General features: G+C 33.7%; 1 protein-coding gene across 3 annotated transcripts in view; it reads left to right on the top strand.

The window, feature by feature from the left end:
* Positions 1-1,292: 1,292 nt before the first annotated feature.
* Positions 1,293-17,566, top strand: part of LOC116122498 (187-kDa microtubule-associated protein AIR9) — a 29,534-nt gene continuing 13,260 nt past the window's right edge. Inside the window, exons 1-21 of one of the 3 annotated variants that reach the window (XM_031408337.1) lie at positions 1,293-1,518; positions 1,634-1,692; positions 2,177-2,864; positions 6,808-7,435; positions 8,809-8,880; positions 9,796-9,861; positions 10,071-10,142; positions 10,232-10,297; positions 10,470-10,532; positions 10,633-10,698; positions 11,928-12,027; positions 12,355-12,456; positions 12,726-12,958; positions 13,053-13,167; positions 13,891-14,011; positions 14,136-14,311; positions 14,633-14,768; positions 15,204-15,304; positions 15,979-16,026; positions 16,751-16,935; positions 17,042-17,159. In XM_031408337.1, coding sequence (XP_031264197.1) covers positions 2,194-2,864; positions 6,808-7,435; positions 8,809-8,880; positions 9,796-9,861; positions 10,071-10,142; positions 10,232-10,297; positions 10,470-10,532; positions 10,633-10,698; positions 11,928-12,027; positions 12,355-12,456; positions 12,726-12,958; positions 13,053-13,167; positions 13,891-14,011; positions 14,136-14,311; positions 14,633-14,768; positions 15,204-15,304; positions 15,979-16,026; positions 16,751-16,935; positions 17,042-17,159 — 3,139 coding nt within the window. In that variant the 5' untranslated portion in view covers positions 1,293-1,518; positions 1,634-1,692; positions 2,177-2,193. Of the gene's footprint in view, positions 1,519-1,633; positions 1,693-2,176; positions 2,865-5,696; positions 5,921-6,035; positions 6,095-6,578; positions 7,436-8,808; positions 8,881-9,795; positions 9,862-10,070; positions 10,143-10,231; positions 10,298-10,469; positions 10,533-10,632; positions 10,699-11,927; positions 12,028-12,354; positions 12,457-12,725; positions 12,959-13,052; positions 13,168-13,890; positions 14,012-14,135; positions 14,312-14,632; positions 14,769-15,203; positions 15,305-15,978; positions 16,027-16,750; positions 16,936-17,041; positions 17,160-17,566 lie in introns of those variants that run through there. The other 2 variants (XM_031408335.1, XM_031408336.1) reach the window with 2 other exon arrangements.

Here is a 17,566-nt window from a genome sequence, read left to right as displayed (position 1 = left end):
TCATAATTTTAACATACTTTATAGAACCAATGATATTAGTTATAAGATGTTGTGATAAATAATGTTATTTTTTTCACCATTAATGTGATATTACACATCACAGCCATAACCATATCAATTAGAACTAAAGTTGGATCTCTATTATAATTAATTTAGAGTTAAACATACACCCTTTAATGTTATTCTAGAAATATCAATAATTTTTTTTTAATACAACCATACCGAAAGTGAAAAATTATTATTAATTCATGATATAACATAAATTCTTTACAAATAATGAAATGTGAATCCATTTCTTGGATCAACATTATAAATTAGATATTTATAACGTGTACATTCAAATTATTAAATTATATTTTAATCAAATATTAAAACTTGATATCCTTTCAACTCTATAAAAAAAAAAAAGGCTCTTTTCGTAAATTCGTTATAAAGCTAATAGTTAAGGGATGAGTTTAATTGTCGAACGAGGCCGAGTTCACTCATGAGATATTTAAAGAGACTGGACTAAAACAAGTACCCCTCCGGTTTGCAAAATATTGTTAGTCCCTGTGTTATTCGAATTGTCCAACGACGTCCCCTTCCGTTAGTTTTCCGATAAAACTAACTTTTCACCGATTTTGACTTGTGAATAACCAAACCCCTAAAAATAGGTTACTACTAAATTAAAAAATTATTTTAAGTTTTAAAAAAAAAAATCACTTAACATAATAAATTCAATAAAATTACCTAAAATATAATAAATTTTAAAACAATTAAAAAAACCCAAGAAAAAAATTATAAATTTTAGAAATTCTTTTAAAGTGTATATTTTTAATTTTTTTCAATTTTTTTTTATGATTTGGGCTTCTTTAAAAACTTTAATATAATTCAAATATTTTATAGTATTTTTAAGATTTATTTCAAAACTTGTAGAATTTTCTTTTAAATTAAAAAAAAAAAACTCATTTTTAAGGACAACACTATTATTTATTGATCTAAGTTAGTCTTAACGGGAAAAAGCAACGACAGGGGAGATAGTTGAATGATTTTGGATAATACAGGGACTGAATTAATTTTACAAACCACAGGGGTAAGTCATTAAAACGACAGTAATTTACACATAAACATCAAATCAAATTGGCTTTGGCTCCACACTTGTAAGTTTCCGCCATTTCGAAATTTTGCGCACCAAAAATAATATTCAATTGCTTTAATCCAATATCTCTCCCTCATTCGTCATCCAAAAGACTTTTTCTTTTCAGAAACAAACAAGCCTCTCTCCCTCTCTGTACTTTTTCAACCTTTTCTTTTTCTTCTTCACTCTCTTTCTCACTCCCTCACTCACTCCATTTCTTTTTTGTTTTTGCTTTTTGTGTTGCCACGCCACACCATTTCCTCCCTTGCTTTCGCTGCCGAAAAGCAAAAACCCCACCGGAAACCGTTGCCGGTTTTTCACTTTCACTTTCAGTTAATTCACTTATTCACTACTTAAATACGACGAGGTAGATCTAACCGTTTCACCACTCCTCGTTTCAGGTACTTTCGCCTTCTCTCTCTAGTTCGTTTCGCATTGTTGTTTTCTTTTCACTGTTTTGGTTGGATCGAAGAAATGCGCTTTAATTTTAGCTAAAGAACCTGCATTTTCTGCTAGATCGGTTCGAGAATGCGTGGCACTGTTTTCAGAGCTTGCTGAATCTTCTTCTTCAAGTTGTAAGAAGCTTCTTTTTTTTTTATTATTTTTTTTATTTTTTATTTTGTGTGTTTGTTTGGTGGTTAAGTGTAGTTTGAGCTGCATTGCTGAGTGTGCGTCTGGTAGTTGGGAAAAGTGAAAAATTTTGTATTGTGGTTTATCGCTTTATTATTTGATTTGTTAGGGGCGAAAACGACACCTGAACTGAAACCGAAGCGTGTGTTCTGTGAAAATTATACCGATGCAATTATGTATTTTTTTTTTTCACGCAAGCTGTCGGCAACAAAATTTTTCGTATTACCTTCCGTTTCATTGTTGGAAAAATTCGAAAAAAATCAAGTGAAAGTTTAAATTTTTATTTTTATGTTTTGAAGCCTGGTTTCTGAGGTTCAGTGTGTAGGTTATTTACTTGATTTTTGGTGTCTTCATTGTAAAACACACTAACAATATTTGAAGAAAGTTTTAGTTCTGTTTGTTGATTATTGTTCCTTTGTGGTGGGTTAGTGCATTTTGGTCTTAAAATGGAGGGCCCATTAGTGCAACCAGGCGAAGATCCTTTGAAAAAGCTGCAAAGTGAAGAAAAACAGTCCTCTGTAAGTTCAGTTGAGAGTGTGAAAAAGGTTCCAAAACTTGGGAAGCCTAGTGGTGCAGTAACATCAAGAGTCGCAGCACCAACTAGTTCTAGTAGTAGAAAGAAAACAGACCTTAAAAGTGGATCTGAATCAAGTTCTAGGCTGACCAAACCTACTGTAAGTGCTTCTTTGAAAACTTCGAATGCAGTTCCGGTGGTTAGACGAAACAGTACTGGTGGAGTGCCTGAGAAGTCATTGAACTCTACAGCAAAGCAAACAAGTGTTGGTTCGACTGTCGGGAAAAAGACCACTTCTTCACCTTCGGAATCTGTTAGGAGGTCTCTCCCTGAACTTAGAAGAAGTTCATTGCCTTCAGATGTTACAAAACCCACAAGTAGTCGAGTCAGTAGTTCTGAGGCAAGGAAGTCAGTTCCAGTTTCACCAGTGGGTCGAAGTTTGAGCAAATCAACAGAGTCTGAGGCTAAGCAAGGGACTGTCAAGAAGGCTTCGATTAAGCCGGCATTGTCAGTTTCCTCTTCCTCACGAAGGGTTTCTTCAGCTTCAGTGGACAGTAGCAGCAGCAGTGTGAGTAGGAAGAAAATTTCAAAGGTTTCTTCTCCGTCAGCTCGTTCACCTTCAATTTCTAGTGGATTGAGAACTGGGTCCTTGTCATCATCTTTGGATAGGAGTTCCAATTTATCCGGACGGAGAAGAGCTGGGACACCAGAAAGCAAGGATTCTCGATTCATTGTTCTTCCACAGGTGGAGATCAAAGCTGGAGATGATGTGGTAAGCACTAAGTTAGCAACCCTTAAAATTTATATGGTGCTATACAGTAGCTTCTGGAGATCAATTTGGATTTACCCTTCTTGAGATTAATTAATTCAGTTTCCGGTAAATGCTTGTGAAATATACTTGTGTAAGTTAAAATTTTGTTGGCTAATAATTTGGTTGACCTTGTAATGTTTCTGCTTCTACATGACTTTTTTATGCAATTTTCAACATTGAAGGAGAAGCAAATCATTGCCTTCAAACATTTATTGTCCATAATTGTATTGTATTTTACCCTCTTGATGTTCTGAATCCGTTCACATGCTTAATGGGGCATAATGTTGCTATGTTTTTCTTAGTTATGCTTATAGTTCTTTAGTTTTGGTATAACTTGTACTTTCTTATATTTTCTTGACAGTAACTTTTAGTGGATAAAATGCAGAAGAATATGTAGCACAAAGCAGAACTTTTTGTTAGTTATTATTAGCTTTGGTAATGTGGTGTGCAAATGGACCAGATATGCTAATAGATGGTTGTTAAATGTTGGAGAGTAAAAATCCTTAATCCTTTGCTATTGCTTGCCTTCTTTTAATGGGTCTTTCTGCCCAAAATCTCCTAAGATTCAGTATTCATCAAGTTTTACTTGATCTTATGGAATTTCCTTTTAATGGAGCTTTTAATTTAGTACAGAAAAATACAAGTTTATGTAAATAACTGAATGTTCCCTGGTTTCCTTAGCTTTACACTAGCCTTTCCTGAAAGGGGGCTCTTACTTAGTAGTTTTCTGTATTGGCTTACAATTGAAGCAACCTTACTACTGTCTCTCATCTCCTCAAGAAGAGAGAGTTCAAATTTATGTTCTTTATGTGCACGTTCTTTGTGTTTAGCTAATGGTATAACTTTAATAATCATGAGATGGTCTGTTGTAATGTCATTCGATTGCTTAAGAGTGGTTCAGTAGAGCAGCATGCAAAAACATTTAAACTTGTTGAAACAGATTTAGATAATAGCCTGTGTAAGTTTTCGTATAAATCTCTAGGAGCACAAGGGTGAAGGATGGCTACGGTATCAAGTTATTAGATAATAGCCTGAGTAGTTTTTTTTGTTTTTGTTTTTTTTTTTTTTTTTTAAACTCTCAAGGAGCATAAGAGTGAGAATGGCCGTGGTGTCAAGAATTTTTTTTTTCTCCGTAAAATTAACAATATGTAGACTAGAATGTAATGTTAAACATGATGGATTTGATTGTAAGTGTGATTCCTCTTTCAATGTAGTATGACCACCTTCATTTTATATTTGCTTATTGTTTTGGAGATAAGTTTCATGTAATATTGGTAGTATTAATAACCAACATAGTTAAAATTAATAACAAACATGATTATTGGTTGATGATCATAATTTTAACATGCTTGATAGAATCAATGATATTAGTTATAAGATGTCGTGATAAATAATGTTATTTTTTTCACCATTAATGTGATATTACACATCACAGCCATAACCATATCAATTAGAACTAAAGTTGGATCTCTATTATAATTAATTTAGAGTTAAACATACACCCTTTAATGTTATTCTAGAAATATCAATAATTTTTTTTTAATACAACCATACCGAAAGTGAAAAATTATTATTAATTCATGATATAACATAAATTCTTTACAAATAATGAAATGTGAATCCATTTATTGGATCAACATTATAAATTAGATATTTATAACGTGTACATTCAAATTATTAAATTATATTTTAATCAAATATTAAAACTTGATATCCTTTCAACTCTATAAAAAAAAAAGGCTCTTTTCGTAAATTCGTTATAAAGCTAATAGTTAAGGGATGAGTTTAATTGTCGAACGAGGCCGAGTTCACTCATGAGATATTTAAAGAGACTGGACTAAAACAAGTACCCCTCCGGTTTGCAAAATATTGTTAGTCCCTGTGTTATTCGAATTGTCCAACGACGTCCCCTTCCGTTAGTTTTCCGATAAAACTAACTTTTCACCGATTTTGACTTGTGAATAACCAAACCCCTAAAAATAGGTTACTACTAAATTAAAAAATTATTTTAAGTTTTAAAAAAAAAAATCACTTAACATAATAAATTCAATAAAATTACCTAAAATATAATAAATTTTAAAACAATTAAAAAAACCCAAGAAAAAAATTATAAATTTTAGAAATTCTTTTAAAGTGTATATTTTTAATTTTTTTCAATTTTTTTTTATGATTTGGGCTTCTTTAAAAACTTTAATATAATTCAAATATTTTATAGTATTTTTAAGATTTATTTCAAAACTTGTAGAATTTTCTTTTAAATTAAAAAAAAAAAACTCATTTTTAAGGACAACACTATTATTTATTGATCTAAGTTAGTCTTAACGGGAAAAAGCAACGACAGGGGAGATAGTTGAATGATTTTGGATAATACAGGGACTGAATTAATTTTACAAACCACAGGGGTAAGTCATTAAAACGACAGTAATTTACACATAAACATCAAATCAAATTGGCTTTGGCTCCACACTTGTAAGTTTCCGCCATTTCGAAATTTTGCGCACCAAAAATAATATTCAATTGCTTTAATCCAATATCTCTCCCTCATTCGTCATCCAAAAGACTTTTTCTTTTCAGAAACAAACAAGCCTCTCTCCCTCTCTGTACTTTTTCAACCTTTTCTTTTTCTTCTTCACTCTCTTTCTCACTCCCTCACTCACTCCATTTCTTTTTTGTTTTTGCTTTTTGTGTTGCCACGCCACACCATTTCCTCCCTTGCTTTCGCTGCCGAAAAGCAAAAACCCCACCGGAAACCGTTGCCGGTTTTTCACTTTCACTTTCAGTTAATTCACTTATTCACTACTTAAATACGACGAGGTAGATCTAACCGTTTCACCACTCCTCGTTTCAGGTACTTTCGCCTTCTCTCTCTAGTTCGTTTCGCATTGTTGTTTTCTTTTCACTGTTTTGGTTGGATCGAAGAAATGCGCTTTAATTTTAGCTAAAGAACCTGCATTTTCTGCTAGATCGGTTCGAGAATGCGTGGCACTGTTTTCAGAGCTTGCTGAATCTTCTTCTTCAAGTTGTAAGAAGCTTCTTTTTTTTTTATTATTTTTTTTATTTTTTATTTTGTGTGTTTGTTTGGTGGTTAAGTGTAGTTTGAGCTGCATTGCTGAGTGTGCGTCTGGTAGTTGGGAAAAGTGAAAAATTTTGTATTGTGGTTTATCGCTTTATTATTTGATTTGTTAGGGGCGAAAACGACACCTGAACTGAAACCGAAGCGTGTGTTCTGTGAAAATTATACCGATGCAATTATGTATTTTTTTTTTTCACGCAAGCTGTCGGCAACAAAATTTTTCGTATTACCTTCCGTTTCATTGTTGGAAAAATTCGAAAAAAATCAAGTGAAAGTTTAAATTTTTATTTTTATGTTTTGAAGCCTGGTTTCTGAGGTTCAGTGTGTAGGTTATTTACTTGATTTTTGGTGTCTTCATTGTAAAACACACTAACAATATTTGAAGAAAGTTTTAGTTCTGTTTGTTGATTATTGTTCCTTTGTGGTGGGTTAGTGCATTTTGGTCTTAAAATGGAGGGCCCATTAGTGCAACCAGGCGAAGATCCTTTGAAAAAGCTGCAAAGTGAAGAAAAACAGTCCTCTGTAAGTTCAGTTGAGAGTGTGAAAAAGGTTCCAAAACTTGGGAAGCCTAGTGGTGCAGTAACATCAAGAGTCGCAGCACCAACTAGTTCTAGTAGTAGAAAGAAAACAGACCTTAAAAGTGGATCTGAATCAAGTTCTAGGCTGACCAAACCTACTGTAAGTGCTTCTTTGAAAACTTCGAATGCAGTTCCGGTGGTTAGACGAAACAGTACTGGTGGAGTGCCTGAGAAGTCATTGAACTCTACAGCAAAGCAAACAAGTGTTGGTTCGACTGTCGGGAAAAAGACCACTTCTTCACCTTCGGAATCTGTTAGGAGGTCTCTCCCTGAACTTAGAAGAAGTTCATTGCCTTCAGATGTTACAAAACCCACAAGTAGTCGAGTCAGTAGTTCTGAGGCAAGGAAGTCAGTTCCAGTTTCACCAGTGGGTCGAAGTTTGAGCAAATCAACAGAGTCTGAGGCTAAGCAAGGGACTGTCAAGAAGGCTTCGATTAAGCCGGCATTGTCAGTTTCCTCTTCCTCACGAAGGGTTTCTTCAGCTTCAGTGGACAGTAGCAGCAGCAGTGTGAGTAGGAAGAAAATTTCAAAGGTTTCTTCTCCGTCAGCTCGTTCACCTTCAATTTCTAGTGGATTGAGAACTGGGTCCTTGTCATCATCTTTGGATAGGAGTTCCAATTTATCCGGACGGAGAAGAGCTGGGACACCAGAAAGCAAGGATTCTCGATTCATTGTTCTTCCACAGGTGGAGATCAAAGCTGGAGATGATGTGGTAAGCACTAAGTTAGCAACCCTTAAAATTTATATGGTGCTATACAGTAGCTTCTGGAGATCAATTTGGATTTACCCTTCTTGAGATTAATTAATTCAGTTTCCGGTAAATGCTTGTGAAATATACTTGTGTAAGTTAAAATTTTGTTGGCTAATAATTTGGTTGACCTTGTAATGTTTCTGCTTCTACATGACTTTTTTATGCAATTTTCAACATTGAAGGAGAAGCAAATCATTGCCTTCAAACATTTATTGTCCATAATTGTATTGTATTTTACCCTCTTGATGTTCTGAATCCGTTCACATGCTTAATGGGGCATAATGTTGCTATGTTTTTCTTAGTTATGCTTATAGTTCTTTAGTTTTGGTATAACTTGTACTTTCTTATATTTTCTTGACAGTAACTTTTAGTGGATAAAATGCAGAAGAATATGTAGCACAAAGCAGAACTTTTTGTTAGTTATTATTAGCTTTGGTAATGTGGTGTGCAAATGGACCAGATATGCTAATAGATGGTTGTTAAATGTTGGAGAGTAAAAATCCTTAATCCTTTGCTATTGCTTGCCTTCTTTTAATGGGTCTTTCTGCCCAAAATCTCCTAAGATTCAGTATTCATCAAGTTTTACTTGATCTTATGGAATTTCCTTTTAATGGAGCTTTTAATTTAGTACAGAAAAATACAAGTTTATGTAAATAACTGAATGTTCCCTGGTTTCCTTAGCTTTACACTAGCCTTTCCTGAAAGGGGGCTCTTACTTAGTAGTTTTCTGTATTGGCTTACAATTGAAGCAACCTTACTACTGTCTCTCATCTCCTCAAGAAGAGAGAGTTCAAATTTATGTTCTTTATGTGCACGTTCTTTGTGTTTAGCTAATGGTATAACTTTAATAATCATGAGATGGTCTGTTGTAATGTCATTCGATTGCTTAAGAGTGGTTCAGTAGAGCAGCTTGCAAAAACATTTAAACTTGTTGAAACAGATTTAGATAATAGCCTGTGTAAGTTTTCGTATAAATCTCTAGGAGCACAAGGGTGAAGGATGGCTACGGTATCAAGTTATTAGATATTAGCCTGAGTAGTTTTTTTTGTTTTTGTTTTTTTTTTTTTTTTTTAAACTCTCAAGGAGCATAAGAGTGAGAATGGCCGTGGTGTCAAGAATTTTTTTTTTCTCCGTAAAATTAACAATATGTAGACTAGAATGTAATGTTAAACATGATGGATTTGATTGTAAGTGTGATTCCTCTTTCAATGTAGTATGACCACCTTCATTTTATATTTGCTTATTGTTTTGGAGATAAGTTTCATGTAATATTGTATTTTTTTTTTTTTGCTGTGCCCTCTGTTCTAACTTATCACTGTTTCTTATCATGTCAGAGATTGGATCTTAGAGGTCATAGAGTTCGCAGTCTTACTGCTAGTGGGCTGAACTTGCAACCAAATCTAGAGGTAAACTATCATATTGTGGATGTACTAATGCTTATATGCATTCAATTAAGAAAGCTTTTTCTATTCATTTTTTAAATGCCCTGTTATGATTGTGGCTGTAACTCCTTATGGAGCAACTTTATCCATTAGCTTTTTGATCAGTTGTCTAAATTTTATTGGGTGCAATTGATGCTACACCTATACTTGAGAGCAATAGGGATTTGTATACTTAGCTTCTATGCTAGATTACTTAGTTTTTCAACACTTGATATGTCTTAGTGGTGAGTAATTGTTTGATCAGTACAATCGGATATTAAATTGGAGTTGCTTTGTTAACTTAGCTTCAACTTTTTGTGATGGATAAGGATCTGTTGGCTAATTCTGCTATTTTTCTTAATTTTTGTAAAATTTGGTTTGATAGTATAAAGAATGAACATGTAAATGCAGCAGGTGTCTTTTATAGTAATGTGTAAATTTTGATGAAAAAGATACTTATCCTGCAAGAGCTATATAAATTTTTAGTTTTCTTGATAAGGAAAAGTAGTTAACTTTTCTATGAAGAGAAAGAGAATGAGGGTGGAGCCTTTATTTAGTTGAAAAAACTGGGCTGGACGCTAGTTATTTTCAGATAACTTTTATCTTGCCTTATGGAAGTGTTTTTCTTCTTTGTTTTCCACTTCAGTTTATTCTTTCTATGCATTTATTTTCATTATAATTTGGTGGAGAAGTTGAGGTAATGCGCTTCTTTAGGAGGATGGTTAGTCTTGGCAAAGACCAACATATTTGAAAATCAATCTATTGCCCTTTGCTTGAGTAGAGATTCTATGGGAATCTAATGATTCCTCATCCAGAGTGTCTTTGTTATCATGTTTATCTTAAATTTTATCTTGATAATTATTACCATAGTACCTTTGCCTTATCCTGCTCTTTTGGCAGTTTGTTTATCTCAGAGACAATCTCTTATCAACATTGGAAGGCATTGAGATACTGAAGCGGGTTAAGGTTTGTTGTTCCTTTACGTACAGCCTTTCATTTTTCATCATCTTTGTAGTCCTTTTCTTGTACTCTTTTGTTGGCATCAAAAAGTCAAACATTCTATTAACTGAAAATACTTTTTCTTCCTGAAGATAAACAGTTGACATATTCTTTGTGCTCGTAGATTTTTCAATAAATGCCTTGTTAACTGCTTGATTGCATTGTTTTCTTTTCAGGTTCTTGATTTGAGTTTCAATGACTTTAAAGGGCCAGAATTTGAACCTCTTGAGAATTGCAAAGCCCTACAGGTTTGTGTAGTCATTTGTCATTAACCATCTCTAAGAGAATGTTGAATTTATCCTTGAAATATGTTCTCGAATGTTTATCATTTTTTCAGCAACTTTATCTTGCTGGGAATCAAATCACATCACTTGGAAGCCTTCCGCAGCTCCCTAACTTGGAGGTAAGCCTTGAAAGTAGTTGTCAGCTTTGCCATCAGTTATCTCAGTTCATGATTGGCTCGATCTTTCTATTATTTTAAGAAACAGATTTGTCTTGGTTTTTAAGCTTGTATTTATAGTAATTATTACTCATTTATTTTAAATTTATACTGTGTGCATCTTTCTTCTTTCTAGTTTCTCTCTGTTGCTCAGAATAAGTTAAAGTCTCTTTCCATGGCAAGTCAGCCTCGGCTGCAGGTTTGTTCTTGGTTTAATTGCATGTCACTTTCTGCTCCATCAGTTCATGATTAATCGAACTATGTATTTTACTTTTCTTCTTCTTCTTTACCTTTTACAGGTGTTAGCTGCGAGCAAAAACAAAATATCAACTCTAAAGGGTTTTCCGCACCTACCAGTCCTTGAGGTTAGTATTGTGACTACTTTTTGGTATATATCAAACAGCATTTTATTGAAAGATTAAGTAATCGTCAATGAAGAAAATTGTTATGATTGTTTAGTACTATTGCATGGAGAATGACAAGTGCAATGTATATGTATGAATATATGTTTGCGTTGCGTCAGCAGTTTGAAATTTAAATTTCAATGTTTATGAAAAATGGTGGAAGTGAATTATGTGGGTCACTAGTTTTAAGTTGTGCCTGTTATGATTCATATTTTCGAGGAGGAAGCATTGAGTCCGATTGCCCCTCTCTTTTTCTTCTCTTGACCGCTTGCCTGCGCCTTTTCCGGGTGTGCCCCCTTTTTCTCCCTGGGATTAGTCAGTTGAATTAGATGTTGCAATTGATGGTTCCCAACCCTATTTCTTTCCATGATATGATATGGGAAATTGTTGATTGACAGTAGTATCCATTTAGTTATTCAAAGAAGCAGCTCTTTGCTACCGCCCTAGCTAATTGATTGAAGCTTAACTCCTAGTAGTGCACTCACACAAAAAAATAAGTGTTTCTTATCCCAACCCCTTTTCGTAGCCAAAGTATTTACTGGTTGTCCAGGGAAATATGTTGGTCTAGCAGAAACAATTATAGGGTTTAAATTGATCCTGTCCGGAGATTTAGATGGTCTTCTGGAACAGTTATTTTGTAGGTAACATCGGTGAAGCTGCTGGCGCTTCTTTTTTTTTTTTTAAAGTAACCTTGGTGGGACGAGGAATTTCTTTTAAAAGAAATATAAAAGTTGTATGCTCAACAATGCTGGGTGATCTGAACATCTAATACATTTTCGATCGTATTAACTTCTCATCACGCAAATTACTGCATCAAGTGAATTACTTGTTTTGAAGTCTAAGGGTTTGCTTTTAATAATGACTCCAAAACAAAATCTGTTTTGAATTGTGGTTTGTGGGGCTGTGACTTGGTGATGACATGCACATAGACTATTTTATATCTGGTACAGATGTATCATATATTGAACTTGAAACAAAACACTGATGAATTGTTTGCTCTTAGATTTAGTTTGCCACCTTTTAAGGGCTATGAATTTATTTTTGGTTTAATCCACATGCCTCTTTTTTGGTTCTACACTCATTGCAGATGAAATACTATAAGTCCATGGTTTAGAAGTAATTACATTAATCTGTCTATTTAACATCAATCCGACTGTTACATAGTTATACTTTTCAATGCTGTGCTGCAGCATTTGCGAGTGGAGGAGAATCCTATACTTAAGATGTCTCATTTAGAAGCAGCTTCCATTTTGCTTGTTGGTCCTACTTTGAAGAAATTCAATGATAGAGGTATATTGTTACATATTTATATTTCAGTCTGGTAAATTGACTATGTTTTTCTTCTGTACTATGTTTGAAAAATTAATCTCTTTTCTTGCATGTTAAAGCTTTATTCAGTTGATTATGAGTCCCTCCGTCTCTCCCATCTTGCATCTTTTATTTCCTTACTTTCTTAAATTTTCAAGGTTTTGTTTGGGAATGAGTTATTAATCATTGTATTGAAATCCTTGATCTTAAAGAGCTTTGATCTTCTGCTTTATTTTTATTGTAAATTAATTTGTACCTTCTTTTTTTTTTTTTTTTTTTTGCTATTATATAATGTGGGAAATCTGATAGATCTTTCACGAGATGAGCTATCAATCGCAAAGCGTTATCCTGCACATACGCCTTTGTGCATTCGAGATGGTTGGGAGTTTTGCCGCCCAGAGCATGCACCAGGTATTTATCTTGGAAAATGCACTTTACGTTAATGTCTGCCTTCCAGTTTTATAAGATTCAGTGTTTTTGCTGGAGTGTTTCCCTTTTAGCTATTTCTTATTTCATCTAGAATGTTTCTCTTTTAGCTTTTGAATGGATCTTAAATTCTTTAGTATGTGCTTTTAGCTTGGGCCTCCATTGCTACTTAATGCCAGGATAATTGTTCATGACAGTGATCACTTTTCATCTATCTGAGTTAAATATTTTACATGATTGGTTTTTATGTGCAGACTCAACTTTTTGCTTTCTATTTGAGCAATGGAAGGATCATTTGCCTCCTTGGTTTCTGGTCAAGGAAGCCTTTATTGAAAAACCTTCGGAAGAAGATGCTTGTCGCTGCCACTTTGTCTTTGTTCAAGACAGCACCCTGAGCATTGATCCGCAATTAGTCTTGAAATATCAATGGTTTTTGGGAGAGAGACCACTTTCAGATTTTGTTCCTATTCCTGATGCCACTGGTGAGGTAAATGATTCTTTCTATATTATCAATTGTGTCTGAACTTTGTTTGGAAATAGATCCATGTACTGTCATGCTGATGACACCACACAATGATCAGGTTTATTGGCCAAAGCATGAAGACATTGGTAAATTTTTGAAAGTAGAGTGTACCCCCATCTTGGGAGAAACTGAGTATCCTCCTATATTTGCCTTATCTTCTCCAGTTTCACGAGGTATGCCTTCCATTTTTTTGGGTAATATTTTGTACATGGCATGTACTGAAGAAAATTTGGTGGAATTTGTGTTCACGCTTAAACAGGCAGATCTCTAGGGAAATAAACAGTGATCTTGATCTATTACATATTTCTACAATTAACCAAATAAAATCTGGTCTATGATACCACTCTGGAAGAGTAACTTTCTTGTGAGAGGAGTTAATCATTTTTTTTTTTTTTTTTTTTTTTTTTCGTTAGAAGATTCAGAGGTGTTAAAATTTATGAAGATTGATAAATTTTGTTCATGTTTATAGGAATCACTAGATGTCCTAAGATTTACTTCACTTTTATCTCTGTTTAGGGCTTGTTGTGTATAAGCAATTTTGGAATTCCTGCAAATAGTTGGAATAAGGCTCAGCTGGGTTGAGCTGTTTTCCTTTCTCTTCCTTACTTTCCCCTAGCATTTTAGTTGTATAGATATACTCTACTTATTCTCTATATTACCATATATTATGAGCTTCTTTCTGACTGTTTATATTAAAACTCAAAAAGGGTGCATTATAAAACAATTCATAATGCTGCTTCATGATTTTCTTTAATTTCATCTAGTATGGACCTGAAGTTAAACATTTGTTCCAATTAAATTGTTTTTGACACATGCTTATTGAAAGTCTCTTATGTTATATATTCTTCATAGCTTGCATCATCTTTCTTGTGACCTTAATTTTTTCTCATGCATAGGAAGTGGAATCCCAAAGGTTGTGAACCTTGAAGTACGTGGGGAACTAGTAGAAGGGAATACTATAAAAGGCTTAGCTGAGGTTGCATGGTGTGGTGGGACTCCGGGAAAAGGTGTTGCTAGGTATTATTGTGTAATTACTTTCACTTGCGTATGCAAGTGTTTGTGTTCTTCCAAACCCCATCAATGGAAAATGAAAAAGAAAAGAGTACAGTGTAAGTTGTAACTTACATTTTACATTTTGCAGTTGGTTAAGGAGAAGGTGGAACAGCAGTCCAGTAGTCATTGCTGGAGCAGAAGATGAGGAGTATTGGTTGACTATAGATGATGTTGGTTCAAGTTTGGTTTTCATGTACACACCAGTCACTGAAGAAGGTGCCAAAGGGGAACCCCAATATAAGTATACTGATTTTGTGAAGGCAGGTGTGTGGGGAATAAAGCTGTCATGTAACTTTGTTCTTCAAATTTCGTTTTTCATTTTCATTTTCATTTTCATTTTCTTATTAAAGTTTATACCGTTTATTTTTACATGCACTCATTAAGTATTCTGGGTGGTTTATAGTGGGATATGTTATTGGATGTTTGCTCATATTGATTATTTGGAAATTATCTTTTGGATGTCATTCACTCCTTTAGCAGTTCCCTCCTTTTTTACTTTAAAAACTCATTTTGTTGTTTCTGTTTCCTTTTTGTAACCAAAGATTGTCATAAGGCACGAGAAATAACTTTGTTTACTGGTGGCAGCTCCTCCTTCAGTCAGTAATGTCCGTATCACTGGAGATACCGTTGAAGGAAATATTATCAAGGGAGTTGGGGAATACTTTGGTGGAAGAGAGGGTCCCAGCAAGTTTGAATGGTTACGTGAGAATAAGGACTCTGGGTTAGTCTACTTCCCCTTGACATGCTCCAATATAAGATAATATAATAAGAGGCAGTTCTCCTGCAGTGGTTTTCTCTAAAATGATTTGGGGTTTAGTAATTTTGTTCAGGAGATCATTATCATTTGTAACTTTTGTTTCTTTATCCTCTGTCTTCCTATTTTTTTCAGTTCTTTTTCTGTTGAATGGTTACACTGATTGTGTGTCGTGCAATGGGCTAAAAATGATGTCATTGGACGAAAAAAAATAATGCAATTGTAATATACTTAATGTAAATAAACTGAACCACATAAGTTTGGTGGATTCTTTTTAGAAAATTTCAATCTGTTTTTCTGTGGTAAAATTTAATCTCCTAAAGGTTTGCTACCTTTTTTTAAAAAAACTAAATTGCCTCTATTTTGTAATTTTTCTTTTTTTCTTTTGTGTGTCTTCTGTAGAGAATATGTACTGGTATCAACTGGTACAGCTGAGTATACTTTGGTCAAAGAAGATGTTGGGAGACAATTGGCTTTTGTGTATATACCTATTAATTTGGAGGGTTTGTTCATCTCTCTTTTGTTCTTGGAATATTTTANGACTCTGGGTTAGTCTACTTCCCCTTGACATGCTCCAATATAACATAATATAATAAGAGGCAGTTCTCCTGCAGTGGTTTTCTCTAAAATGGGTTGGGGTTTAGTAATTTTGTTCAGGAGATCGTTATCATTTGTAACTTTTGTTTCTTTATCCTCTGTCTTCCTATTTTTTTCAGTTCTTTTTCTGTTGGATGGTTACACCGATTGTGTGTCGTGCAATGGGCTAAAAATGATGTCATTGGACAAAAAAAAGCAATTGTAATATACTTAATGTAAATAAACTGAACCACATAAGTTTGGTGGATTCTTTTTAGAAAATTTCAATCTGTTTTTCTGTGGTAAAATTTAATCTCCTAAAGGTTTGCTACCTTTTTAAAAAAAAACTAAATTGCCTCTATTTTGTAATTTTTCTTTTTTTCTTTTTTGTGTCTTCTGTAGAGAATATGTACTGGTATCAACTGGTACAGCTGAGTATACTTTGGTCAAAGAAGATGTTGGGAGACAATTGGCTTTTCTGTATATACCTATTAATTTGGAGGGTTTGTTCATCTCTCTTTTGTTCTTGGAATATTTTAAGAATTTGCCTAAATTTTCTCAATTATTGATCTGGTAACATAAAAATTGGCTTGTTCTGCAGGGCAGGAAGGGGAATCTGTTTCAACGATATCTCAGACAGTGAAGCAAGGTGCATTATTTATGCTTGTATTTAATGCTTTTATTCTTGGTATGATCCTCTAAAGGCTGTTTATAAACAATGAATGTATTCTGACTTTACTTTGGTGGGTATTTTTCTGACCATTTCTTGACGTACATCCTTGGCTTCATCTTTATTATTTTGGTGCATGTGACCCATTTCCTTTATTCAAGACCTCTCTCTCTTTCGTTGTGATACACACACATAATCTATTTAACTGAAGTGCAATTGTATGTGTACATGATGTTGTTTGCTAGTGGCTAGGATGCTCTATAGTTGTCAATTTTTATTTTCATTATTTTGAAATTCTTTTGGTAAGCTATATTTGTCAATTGCTTAGAGTCATTGACTTAGTTCAGTATTTTTCAAGGGGTTTTTACCTACAAATTTTGCCATAGCTCTGGCTAAGGTCAAAATAAAAAAAGAAAAGAAAAGAAAAACTTGGTTTGAAACATGCAATTTTCTTGCTAATACTACCACAATGATTCATTTTTCATGAAAATGCACTAGTATTATTGTTTTATTTCTGTGGTGTCTCATAAAGTATTGTCTGGTTTGATTATTGTCACTTTTACTTTTGTTCTTCCTGATATCTTGCATCTTTTCTTGAATAATGAATTTCCACTTGAATTGCTGCTATTGTTGGTTTTCATTCTGCATAACATTATTATTATCCTGTAATTTTGATGCTTTTTTGTCTTTGCTCAATTTCCAGCCCCTCCAAAAGTTACAAATGTTAAGATAATTGGTGATCTAAGGGAGAATAGTAAGATTACTGTAACTGGTATTGTCACTGGAGGAACTGATGGTTCAAGCAGAGTGCAGTGGTTCAAGACAAGTTCTTCAATAACGGATGGTGAGAATGGTCTTGAAGCATTGAGCACATCCAAGATTGCCAAGGTAACGGAGATTTTGTTTTCTACTGGTGATCCTTCTAATAGACAATGTTTTTCTTTTTACTTGTGTGTTTAAATCAAAACCTTAGTTGAGATTTCACATGTCTTAGGCATTTCGCATACCTTTGGGAGCTGTTGGCTTTTACATTGTTGCAAAGTATACTCCTATGACTCCTGATGGCGAATCTGGTGAACCGGCTTATGTTATGTCAGAAAGAGCTGTTGAAAGTAAGTGAAACTTTGTCTTTTCCATGTTAAGGAGTGTTGAAATTAAATTGATAAGTATGGAAATGTTTGATGAGCAGTTAAAATAAGTTGATGTTTGTATCATCTTGGAAAAAATTTCTTTTCCCGTTTATTTCTCTTATTAATGTGTTAAAGCTATTGTTTAAACTTTGGATGATCATATAATAAAGGTTATAAATTGAAAATTTAGAGGTTTGTATTTTTCAGTTATATATATAAACTCGTGGTTTGTGTTTCCTATGTTTATGGAAAATAGCATTTAACGATATTATAATTTTTCTCTTCTATCCTCTTTCTTCTTTCGTCTCTCTTTAACTTTTTTTTTTTTTTTTTTTTTTCCCTTTTCTCCTCTTAATTACTTAAAAAACCTTGAATCCATTAGCTCTATG

This window comes from Pistacia vera, unplaced genomic scaffold, assembly GCF_008641045.1.
Source record: "Pistacia vera cultivar Batoury unplaced genomic scaffold, PisVer_v2 Contig135, whole genome shotgun sequence".
NCBI classification, from domain to species: Eukaryota; Viridiplantae; Streptophyta; class Magnoliopsida; order Sapindales; family Anacardiaceae; genus Pistacia; species Pistacia vera.
Note: the sequence above shows the minus strand (reverse complement) of the source record. Positions and strands in the feature narration are given on the sequence as shown.